Source organism: Telmatherina bonti, assembly GCF_933228915.1.
Source record: "Telmatherina bonti genome assembly, chromosome: 2".
NCBI lineage: Eukaryota > Metazoa > Chordata > Actinopteri > Atheriniformes > Telmatherinidae > Telmatherina > Telmatherina bonti.
In genome coordinates, this window is record NC_136620.1 from 3,436,456 (window position 1) to 3,448,926 (window position 12,471).

The following is a 12,471-nucleotide window of genomic DNA, read 5'->3' on the forward strand; positions in this document are numbered from 1 at the left end:
GAAGATTTTTGTCATTTTCCGTCTGAAAGAATTTGACCATCATGTTTAAATAGTAGATTGATTACCTGAATCATAAATATTGGGCTGCGGCCGTTACTACGGCAACACAACTTTGTTTGTTTTTTTTAAAAACACTTTTCTTTTAAGTAAAAACAGCTCTTCCTCTTTTTCCCCCTCTTCTCACATAAGGTTCCCATCAATGTGAAGCTGTCCAGACGGTGCACGCGCAGTGGCAGCCATGAGTAGTGTGTGTAGTAGTGTTATTATTGTGAATGGGGCGGGCTGTCTGGTGGTGGTGGTGGCGGGGGGGGGGGGGGGGCGGTATTTACGTTGTACAGTCACAAGAGCGACTAGACGGAGCCAGGAAGTAGCCTGTTGATGCCTTTAGGTGTTTTCCAAACCGTCGTAACTTTGCCATCTGACAGTTGTGCAAACAGAACGCCGCAGAAAAAGCAGAGATAGAAGCTTTAGAGGTTTTATGTGGAAAAACTGGAGTGGAAACAAAGAATAAGTTTAATGGCTTCTAATTTCATTCACATTTTAAACTGATCCAATAAAATACTCAGATTAAAGATTCTAGGAAAACGAAATCCACCTCGCAGCTTTGTTTGCGCCGTTTGACGCAGGCGCGAAAGTTGCAGGTAGACCCGACGGGGTGGGGGGCGCGCGCGGTCCAGCTTTATCTGCCGCAGCAGGTCACGTCACGAGAGCCAAAGGAGGGTTGGAGCGCGCGGGATCCGCAGCCATCAGAGGAGGATCATCAGTCCGGTCCGGGAGCCAGCAGCAGGGTGCCGCGCGCGCGCAGGCAGCTGAGAAACAGCCCGAGAAGCAGACAGACGCGGAAGAGACGTGAGAGGAAGACGGACGTCTGCGCGCGCCCCGTTTCCAACTTTCTACTCCCGACAGAGAGGCTCGAGCTCCCGCCGCGAGCCTGAAGATGCCGCGCGTGGTTCCGGACCAGAGGAGCAAGTTCGAGAACGAGGAGTTTTTCCGCAAGTTGAGCAGAGAGTGCGAGGTGAGCGTGCGCGCGGCGGACAGACAGACAGAAGGCTGTTTGGAGGAGAGGCGCGTGCCAGAGGACGGAACCGAGTCCAGAACTTCATCAGATTCTTTTCATTTCACTTTTAAGTCTTTTATTCCTTTTTTTTCCACTTTAAATGAAGTTTTTCTCTGTAAAAATAGTTTTTCTTCTTTCATTTTGCATTAAATCATTTTTTTCTGCTCGTCTCCAAACTGCGCAGATAAACAACTGCGTCATTCTCAGCTGATTTCTGCGCCAAATCAAAGCCTTTGTTCCGTCCTGTGCGCAGATTAAATACACCGGCTTCCGGGACCGGCCGCACGAGGAGAGGCAGGCCCGCTTCCAGAACGCCTGCCGGGACGGCCGCTCCGAGGTGGTGAGTCTGGGGGGGAGGAGGGGGGAGGAGGAGGAGGGGGACCGTTAATGAGAAAGGGTTGTATGACACAAAGACGATGCACGCGCGTGTGTGCGGGATGAGGATGCACATTGAAAAGTTGTCCAGCTGTTGATGAGATGAGGCGTTCAGGATCCTGTTTCCGTGATGTTTCCACGACGTTTCCGTGACGTTTCCACGACATTTCCACGACGTTTCCGTGATGTTTCCACGACGTTTCCACGATGTTTCCATGACGTTTCCACGACGTTTCCGTGACGTTTCCACGACGTTTCCGTGACGTTTTTACTATGTTTCCACGACGTTTCCGTGATGTTTCCACGACGTTTCCGTGATGTTTCCACGATGTTTCCGCGACGTTTCCGTGATGTTTCCACGACGTTTCCGTGACGTTTCCACGAGGTTTCCGTGACGTTTCCACGATGTTTCCGTGACGTTTCCGTGACGTTTCCACGATGTTTCCACGACGTTTCCGTGACGTTTCCGTGATGTTTCCACGACGTTTCCGCGACGTTTCCGTGATGTTTCCACGACGTTTCCGTGACGTTTCCACGAGGTTTCCGTGACGTTTCCACGATGTTTCCACGACGTTTCCGTGACGTTTCCACGATGTTTCCGTGACGTTTCCGTGATGTTTCCACGACGTTTCCACGATGTTTCCACGACGTTTCCGTGATGTTTCCACGACGTTTCCACGACGTTTCCGTGACGTTTCCACGAGGTTTCCGTGACGTTTCCACGATGTTTCCACGACGTTTCCGTGACGTTTCCACGATGTTTCCGTGACGTTTCCGTGATGTTTCCACGACGTTTCCACGACGTTTCCACGACGTTTCCACGATGTTTCCGTGATGTTTCCACGACGTTTCCACGATGTTTCCGTGACGTTTCCACGATGTTTCCACGACGTTTCCGTGACGTTTCCACGATGTTTCCGTGACGTTTCCGTGATGTTTCCACGACGTTTCCACGATGTTTCCACGACGTTTCCGTGATGTTTCCACGACGTTTCCACGATGTTTCCGTGATGTTTCCATGACGTTTCCACGATGTTTCTACGTTTCCGTGATGTTTCCACAACTTTTCTATGACATTTCTACGACGTTTCCACAATGTTTCCACGATGTTTCCGTGATGTTTCCATGACTTTTCTACGACATTTCTCCTGGTTCTGGGCAGGATCCCTCAGTTCATCGGACCCGCTGAGGTCCTGGTTCTGGGCAGGATCCCTCAGTTCATCGGACCCGCTGAGGTCCTGGTTCTGGGCAGGATCCCTCAGTTCATCGGACCCGCTGAGGTCCTGGTTCTGGGCAGGATCCGTCCCTCCATTGGAGACTTTCATCCTGATGGGTTCAAAGTTCAGATCCCCTGGCCGGTACCTGGACTGGACTCGAACCAGTCCAGTACTTTAAGACCTACTGAGAAGAGATGAAGACGTGGTCTGGGTTTGGACTGTGGACCAGGACTCTGGATCTGGATCTCTTCTCAGCTCTGGTGGTCAGTAAAAGCCGATGGGATCTTGTGACGCGTGAATGGAGGAGCAGAATTGGACCCGGTCCATTCCTTTCATCGCTACGGTAACAACCTGCATCTGGTCCGTCGTCATGCTTTCTTCTTCCCTGCTTTCACCCCCAGACCTGGTCCAGGTCCTGGTTTCTGCGCATCGGGACGCTGCAGCAGCGGCTCTCGACATACACATGGTAGATGTACACATCTCGCATGTGGAGTTTAAGGGTCAGAAAGTTACAGAATGCATCTTTAATATCAGATAAATAAAAATGTCTTCATGTCAGTTTTTTAGCCATAAATAATTTTCTTCATATCTAGAATAAAATGTAAGATAAAAATAAAGAGATAATAAATTATGATGTATAAAGTGATCCCACATAAAAACAAACGTTTGTAATAATCAATATTTCTGACTGACATGCTGAAACTGCCAGGTGTGTGAACATGTCATCACAAGAAGCCGTTTCTACCCTGCAATGAAAACTGGATTCCTGCATGTCAGAAAACATGAGATGATGCTCGTCGCAGGACGCCGGCGTTGATGAAGCAGTCTTTAATCCAACGCGGTTTAGATCTGTTCCTGCGCAGTCCGACCCGCCAGCAGGGAAAAGCTCTCAGCAAGGAGAAGGAATCAGAAAAAGGTTGAAAACAAAGCAGCTTAGAAGTTTCTTAGAAGCAGACGGACCGGAGTAGGAAATCAGCAGTATGAGACTAGACCAGGGGTGTCCCTCTCCGGCCCTCCATGACCACAGTCCTGCAGGTTTTCCATGCATCCCTGCTCCAACACACCTGACTCTTAACTGATCAGCCATTGTGCAGAACTTCATACGCTGTTGGATCCATGTAATGTGAGTGTATGAAAGGTGTGTTGGAGCAGGGACACACAGAAACCTGCAGGACAACGGCACTCCAGGACCGACTTTGGACTCCCCTGATGTAGACGGAGACGAGCAGCTGCTACACCTGCGAGGGAACAGACCACCACCTGCAGCAGAAAACCAGCTGAGGAACACGGACGTGTCCACAGAGGAGACCCTGACCTGCAGCCGGGGATCAAACCGCCGGACGACACCGCTGCTGCTGCTGCAGGGGAGGAAATGTGGAGCCACATGTCTGCAGTGATGGTGATGTGGTGGCCAGACCCCCTAAAGATCAGAGGAGGACCAGGGGGGCCACAGGATCCAACCACACACCCTGCTAGATGGCAGCAGAGAGGGTCCCAGCCGCACAGCCATGAAGTACAGACCCCCCAGATGCCGGGGGCTGCAGCCCGAAGGCAGACGGAGCACAGGGCCACAGGGGCCCAAGGACAATCCTTTCTTCCAAGGCAGAGGGCTCTCCAGCACCCAGGAGGACCAAGGATGGCCCAACGACCCCCCCCAACCCCAAGCCCCTCCCCCCCAACAAGTTCACAGCAGAAATAAACACGTTTACGGCAGAAATAAACACGTTTACGGCGGGAATAAACACGGTTACGGCGGGAATAAACACGTTTACGGCGGGAATAAACACGTTTACGGCGGAAATAAACACGTTTACGGCGGGAATAAACACGTTTACGGCGGGAATAAACACGTTTACGGCGGGAATAAACACGTTTACGGCGGGAATAAACACGTTTACGGCAGAAATAAACACGTTTACGGCGGAAATAAACACATTTTCGGCAGAAATAAACGCGTTTACGGCGGGATTAAACACGTTTACGACGGGATTAAACACGTTTACGGCGGGATTAAACACGTTTACGGCGGGAATAAACACGTTTACGGCGGGAATAAACACGTTTACGGCGGAAATAAACACGTTTACGGCAGAAATAAACACGTTTACGGCGGAAATAAACACGTTTACGGCGGGATTAAACACGTTTACGGCGGGATTAAACACGTTTACGGCGGGAATAAACATGTTTACGGCGGGATTAAACACGTTTACGGCGGGAATAAACACGTTTACGGCGGGATTAAACACGTTTACGGCAGGAATAAACACGTTCATGGCAGAAACCCCCTCTAAGCTCCACCCCTTTGCCCAAATTAGTATTTTCCGGTAGAGACGACACGCATGATGCTGCAAAGATGGTGATGGTAGGAACCGCCCAGCTCTTCAGAAACGGGTGGCATCATGCAGGCTCCGCCCATCTTTTATATACATCCTGTCGGAAACGTAGTATGCTGGTGTTGAGCTGCTACTTCACATTTAGAATAAAACTAGCAGAAACTGGTTCTTATTATGTAGTTTTTACAAGTTAGGATTGAAAAGATGAGAAGCAGGGAGACAACTTTGTTTCCGGTATACGTCATACGTCACGTGCGCCCTCTGTCCAATCACAACCCTTCCCAACCCGCCGCTCTGAAGAGGAATCAAAGACGGGTTTCATGTAAACTCGTAGGAGAATACGTGAATTCCGAATAATTTAATTCTGAATGATTCACTCTGAAATAAAAACCATCATGTAACAGTAGCCACTGTCTGTCTCTTTCTTCTGTTTATTTCTTCTCATTTTTCCATCCGTCGCTTTATTTACTGTTTTGCTGCTGCAACTCATTTTCATCTCCTCCGTCTCTTCCCTCTCCGTTTCTTCCTCCCCGGTTCCCTCCATCCTGCTTTCCCTCCCTCGCTCTTCCTGCCAGCGATAAATGAGAATCAGATGTTTGTAATCTAATTCTTCAAATCCAGCAGAAATGATGACTCGCTTTTTCTAGCCGCCGCCCCCTCCTCCTCCTCCTCACGCTTCTCCTCCCCCTCCTGCTGCTTTGACAGGCTGCATAATTCATGTGCTTCCAGCCTGATGTCTTTAGTATTGATCTGTCTCAGCGAACGCTTGTTTAAAGAACAGACATTTTCTAACCTGACTGTCTGGAATTCATCGTTCTCCCAGAATGCATCCTGCTGATTTTCATTTTATTCATCTGTCTGGTGTGTAAGAGAGCGTGTGTCGCTGTGAGGGGAGTGTATCTGTGCAGGCCCACAAATAAAACATGAAGAAAGAGACGGGATGATGTGATCATGTGTTCAGAGCGAGGCAGCACTTGGATTTGTTGGAAGACGAGGTCGGGTCCACCGTCACGCTCGGCGTTGAAAGACTTTTTAATGTCTCTGGGATGGAAAGATGCAACTGTCAGGACTCCAAAGTCAAAGTACCATCTTGCTGGTCACACTTAAGTCCCATTTGATGAAACTCTGATGCAACAGCACATCTGTAAAATGTGCTGTTGCAGGAGCAGGAGCAACAAAAGTTTGGAAAAATCAATCTTAACAAACTTAACTGGTTTATCTGGACCAGGTCGGTAACTTCACTGAGTACAAAAGGAGCATTTCAGCCAGGCAGAGTCTCACAGATGGACAGTTTCCACAGTCTCAGACAAACTGTATTGAAAAGAAAAGAAAACACTTCGCTCATTGTAGCTCTGTAGTGTGACCAGGGCTCACTGCGCAGGCGCCACCAAGGAGCTTTTTGAGCACCTCAGCGACTTCAGCCCCAGAGATAGGAGAGTCCACCCCTGAGTCCACCAGCTCTGCTTCCTCATTGGAAGACGTGTTGGTAGGATTGAGGAGGTCTTTGAAGTATTCCTTCCACCGACCCACAACGTCCTGAGTTGAGGTCAGCAGCTCCCCACCTCCACTGTACACAGTATTGATGGAGCACTGCTTCCCCCTCCTGAGCCGCCGGATGGTGGACCAGAATCTCCTCGAAGCCGTCCGGAAGTCTTTCTCCATGTAGAAACTCCTCCCATGCCCGAGTTTTTCCCTTGGCGACAGCCGAAGCCGCATGCCGCTTAGCCCGCCATTACCCATCAGCTGCCTCCAGAGTCCCACAGGCCAAGAAGGCCTGATAGGACTCCTTCTTCAGCTTGACGGCATCCCTCACTGCTGGTGTCCACCAACGAGTCCTGGGATTACCGACAGGCACCAACGACCTTACAGCCACAGCTCCGGCTGGCCGCCTCAGCAATAGAGGCACGGAACACAGCCCATTCGGACTCAATGTCCCCCGCCTCACTCGGGACATGGTTGAAGCTCTGCTGAAGGTGGGAGTTGAAGCTCGCTCTGACGGGGGACTCAGCCAGACGTTCCCAGCAGACCCTCACAACACAATGGGAATCCTGATGCCAGGTGTACATATGGACACTCTTATGTTGGAACATGGTGTTCGTTATGGACAATCCATGACGAGCACAGAAGTCCAATAACAAAACACCATTTGGGTTCAGAGGGGGGGGGACCAATCCCTCCCCTCCAGGTCTCACTGTCATTGCCCACGTGAGCATTGAAGTCCCCCAGCAGAACAATGGAGTCCCCAGAAGGAGCACCCTCCAGCACTCCCTCCAAGGACTCCAGAAAGGGTGGGTACTCTGAACTGCTGTTCGGTGCATAAGCACAGACAACAGTCAGGACCCGTCCCCCCACCCGGAGGGGGAGTGAGGCTACCCTCTCCTCCACCGGGGTAAACCTCAATGTACAAGCACCAAGCCGGTATCTAGATGAACCAGGCGAAAGAGAAATTTTTTCTCTTTCTTAAAGCTGGGGTAGGTAATGTTGGGGAGTTGTCAAGATGTGAAAATGGTACCCTGTCTTGGCTCCTCCCCCTCTGGTTTTGCTCGTGTGATCCAAGGCTTTTTTATCAGAAATGAACAACTCCATTTCAGTCCGAACATTTGGATTGGTCAGAGTTTTTACAGATTTATAGTAAACTGAGGGGTCTAACTATATTTTTTATTCATGATTCGCAATTACAAAATGTATAGACTACTATCATGACGAGGAACCACTTCGCCGATCGTAAAAAAATGTTTTTGAGTAACATTACCTACTATAGCTTTAATGCCTACCTACTGTGCCGCAAGAGCCAAGAAGATAGTTCTCGCTTCTCATGAAGAATGGAACAAGCTTTGGTCTTGCAGCAGTGAAAACGGTCCTCCATCAAACTGTTTCCTACTGCAGGTTTAGTGGTGCAGCAGTGAAAACTGTCCTGCCTTCAGTTATAAGAACTGGTCATAAACCGGTATGAACCAGCATGGAGATGGAGTTTTAAGGAGTTTCTGGTTTTCTGATGTTATCCCGATTGTGTCTGCAGGCCTTCGTTGCTACGGGAACCAACCTGTCGCTACAGTTCTTCCCAGCCAACCTCCATGGAGATCAGAGGCAGGTTCCTACGCGGGAATATGTCGACTTTGAAAGAGAGACGGGAAAGGTAGGAAAAGGCAGCGATGAGCACGGTTCCTGTGGGACCTGTTGTTTCAGAAATGTAGTCTGTAAACATCCAAACATCGTGGTTGTGCTTCTGAACAGGTAATCAGACATCAGCTGTTTTACTTTCTGTTCCTGTTTTATCTCGACAAACTAAACCTGTGTGTGGACAGAAAAAGTCGGCTCAGTGTGTGATCTGGGTGTTTATGGTCCCATTTGGTTTGACCAAGCTTGCCGCCACAAGGCCCAATCACAGCTGAGCTCCTGGTCACTCACAGCAACCTAATGAAAACCTTGTTTGTGGAGTGGCAGCGATATTAAGCTCATTTAAGGTCAGAGGGGCAGGGGGCGCGCTCGTGAGATGGCTAGAGAGTAGACGTGTTTTTCGGAGCTCCTCGGGGCACAACAACTTAATTCTTCAAAAAAAAATGTATTTGCCAGAAGTTTTCGCCTCCACTACAGCGTTAGAATCAGCGCCTGTCTTTTGACAGCAAAACTTGTCACTTTGAAGCAAGAAAATGACCAGTAAACGTGATGGACGCGACCGCAAAGGCGATGCTAGCCTTTCAGCTAACGCTAAAGCTAGCCATCAGAAGGTTAGCTCGAACGGCGACGAAGAAGACGAGACCCACAGATTTTGTATCCCAATTGATCCCCAAACTACTCGGAGCGGAGAACTCTGACAAGCCAGTTGCCATTGATAGAGCTCATCGCTCACTCCAGCCCAGGCCCGCTGAAAGCTCCAAGGCTCGTACTATCATCGCTTGCGTGCATTATGCTCAGGACAAAGAGAAGATTTTACGGCTATGCAGAGAGCATGCTTTGGAATACGATGGAAAGCGCATCTTTATTTTTCCTGACTACACAGCAGATGTCATGGAAAAGAGACGGAGCTTCAAGGAGGTGAAACAAGCGCTGCGAGAGAAAAACGTCCAGCATTACCTCCGCTTCCCTGCACGGCTTCACGTTCACCACGAAGGGCAGGTAAAAGTGTTTAACAATCCTGCTGAAGCAAAAAACTTCATTGATAACGAACTGACATAAATGAGGACACATTTTTTCTATATTATAATATATCTTGTAGCTGTTTAATTACTGGCATCTCTTTTGTTTCTGTCCCCGAGGTGCTGTGTGAGCATAGTTAGTTTACCTTTTGGTTTTTTTTTTTTTTATCTGGCCGGTGGCCCCAGGCGAGTATGTAGGTAGCTCAGCTTCAATTTGTGAAGCTATGAGTGGGGATATTGTTTACGCACGTTTGGTGCTATGTTCTTTTGTTTCTTTTTTTGTTTAGTATGTTACTAACTGCCAGACAAGTCCAGATCTATGTATATTACTCCATTACAAAAGCAGTTTGTTTGATATTGTGTTGCTTAACAAAGTATGCACAGTTCTGTTGATAATCTGTCCTTGGTCTCATGGAATGTTCGGGGTTTGGGTCACCCTATCAAACATGGTAAAGTTTTTGCCCATTTAAAAGTCACTAAAAGCTGACATTGTGTTTTTGCAAGAAATGCATGTTAAAGCCACACACCACAGATTGCTTAGAGCTAACTGGATCCCTCAAGTTTATCACATCTAAAGCCAGAGGGGTAGCGATTCTTTTTCGTAAATCAGTACCTTTTAATTTGCAGTCTTGTGTAACAGACCCTAATGGTCGATTGTACATGGGCATATTAATCGCTTTCCTGTAACTTTCATTAATTTATATGGCCCAAATTCAGATGATCCAGCTTTTTTTTTCGAAAATTGTTTGACATATTACCAGATGATAACACAAGCCACTTATTGATTGGAGGAGACTTTAACTGTTATTTGGATCCGTATTTGGACAGGCTGTCAAGAGCCCCTCCACTCCTCTCTGTACAGACTCTCAATAATTTAATTAAATCTAAGAGGATAGTAGATATTTGGAGGCTGCAACACCCAACAGATCGTGATTATTCTTTTTATTCCAATGTCCACAAGTCATATACACGAATAGATTATTTTTTAATTGATTCAAATTTAATTTCCAATATTGAAAGTAGTAAATACCACAACATAATAATTTTTTATCACAGTCCAATTATTCTTACTCTCAAACTTAATCTTAATCCCAAGCAAACCTATAGCTGGCGCTTCAATCCGATGCTGCTTTCTGATCCAACCTTCAATCAATACATCCATCCAGCCATCCATCTTCTGCCGCTTATCCGGGGTCGTGTCGCGGAGGCAGCAGCCTAAGCAGGGAAGCCCAGACTTCCCTCTCTCCAGCCACATTTGCCAACTCTGCGGGGGGGATCCCGAGGCGTTCCCAGGCCAGTCGAGAGATATAATCCCTCCAGCGTGTCCTGGGTCTTCCCCGGGGTCTCTTCTCAATCAATACATTAATGATCAAATCTCTATATTTCTTGAGACCAACGATAATGGTGAGGTTACTGATTCAACTTTATGGGAAACTTTGAAGGTTTATATCAGGGGTTAGATAATTTCCTTTGAAGCAAGACGCAACAAGGCCAGGTGTGGCAGATTAAGGGAGATTGAGGAAGAGCTCAAAACTGCAGATCAGATTTATAAAAAATTCTAAACTTCAGTCAGACTATAACAATGTTCTTAAGCTACAATATGAATATAATTGTATATTGGAGGAACAAGTTAGTAAAATGATTTTAAAACTGAAACAAAAATTTTGAACTTGGTGAGAAGTCACACAAACTATTAGCAAGGCAACTGAAAGGGGAACAGGCAAAGTGCTCAATTTATAAAGTTAGATCTACTACGGGTTCAATGTTAACGGATTTACAGGACATTAATGACCGCTTTAGAGAATTTTATTCAGATATTTATTCTTCAAAAACAAATGCTACACAAGGGGGTATTGACAATTTTTTTGAGCCTCTATCCTTTCCACAACTGACTGCCATGTCTCGGGAACATTTAGATTCAGACTTCACCACAACTGAGGTACTGGAAGCTATAAAAGCATTCCCTTCTGGAAAGGCCCCAGGCCCTGATGGGTATGGCCCTGAGTTTTATAAAACCTAATGTAATAAATTAGTTCCATTACTGCTAAGAATGATGCATCATACATTCATAAATAAGTTGCTTCCACCATCACTGTACGACGGAAATGTCTGTGTTCTTTTGAAATTAGGGAAAAGATGATTCTGATCCGGGTAACTATAGACCCATTGCCTTATTAAATTATGATTTAAAAATCCCAACAAAAATTTTGGCTACAAGACTGTCAAAAAGTATAGCGCACATCATACATCCTGATCAATCAGGTTTTATACCTGGCAGATATTCTTTTTGCAATGTGCGCAAAATTCTAAACATCCTATATGCAGACTTATATAAAAATAATGGCGCTGCTATATTATCTTTAGATGCACATAAGGCCTTTGACACTATTGAGTGGCCATACCTTTTCAAAACACTTGAGAAATTTGGTTTCAGTGATATCTTTATTCAGTGGGTTAAAATTTTGTATACCAATCCCAAGTCCTCAATTCTTACTAATGGAAACAAGTCTAAACAATTTCCTCTGGGCAGAGGGGTCAGGCAGGGGGATCCTTTATCCCCCCTGCTTTTCAATATTGCATTGGAACCACTAGCTATAGGGATTCGTGAACACTCAGACATTAAGGGTATTAAATTTGGTAAGGTAGAAACTTGTGTGACATTGTATGCAGACGATCTGCTTATCTGTTTATCGGAGCCCAAGACCTCTGTTCCCATTTTCATGGAATATGTAAAGTTGTTTGGACAGATATCTGGATACACTATAAATTGTGAAAAGAGCGAATTTATGCCTTTGGGAGACAAACTATCAGAAGAATTTTTGAATTCTTTACCTTTTAGCATAGTTAGCAATCACTTCAACTACTTAGGATTAAAACTCACAAAAGATCCCAAACATCTCTTTAAAGCAAATTATGTTGAACTGATGGAAAAACTTAAAAGCAACATTGAAGCCTGGAGGATATTACCTTTGACTATGATTGGACAAGTCAATGCAATTAAAATGGTTAGTTTACCGAGATTTTTGTATTTATTCCAGAATCTGCCACTCTATTTAAGTTCATCCTCCCTTAAAAAATTGGACTCTATAATTTTGCCTTTTGTGTGGGGATTTAAATCACATAGGATATCTAAAGCTCATGTTCATAAATCAACGGACAAAGGAGGTCTTGGGCTCCCAATTTTCAAACACTACTATTGGGCTGCCAACTCCAGGGCCCTCACCTTTTGGAAACGTGGGAACCTTATAGATATAGAGGGGCAAAGAAGCACACCTTCTTGGTTACAGCTTGAGGTTCCTGATGTTGATGTTTCACTAAGTACATTCTTGTTTTCTAGTACTAAATTAGAT

At 46.4% G+C, this 12,471-nt stretch overlaps 1 protein-coding gene across 5 annotated transcripts in view; it reads left to right on the forward strand.

Annotated features, from left to right (window-relative positions):
* Positions 1-694: 694 nt before the first annotated feature.
* The window catches only part of cbfb (core-binding factor subunit beta), a 46,306-nt gene continuing 34,529 nt past the window's right edge, over positions 695-12,471 (forward strand). For 3 of the 5 annotated variants that reach the window (XM_079249379.1, XM_079249381.1, XM_079249380.1), the window contains exons 1-3: positions 695-1,015; positions 1,311-1,397; positions 8,005-8,121. In XM_079249379.1, the coding sequence (XP_079105505.1) occupies positions 938-1,015; positions 1,311-1,397; positions 8,005-8,121 (282 nt within the window). In that variant the 5' untranslated portion in view covers positions 695-937. The remainder of the gene's footprint in view (positions 1,016-1,310; positions 1,398-8,004; positions 8,122-12,471) is intronic. The other 2 variants (XM_079249383.1, XM_079249382.1) reach the window with 1 other exon arrangement.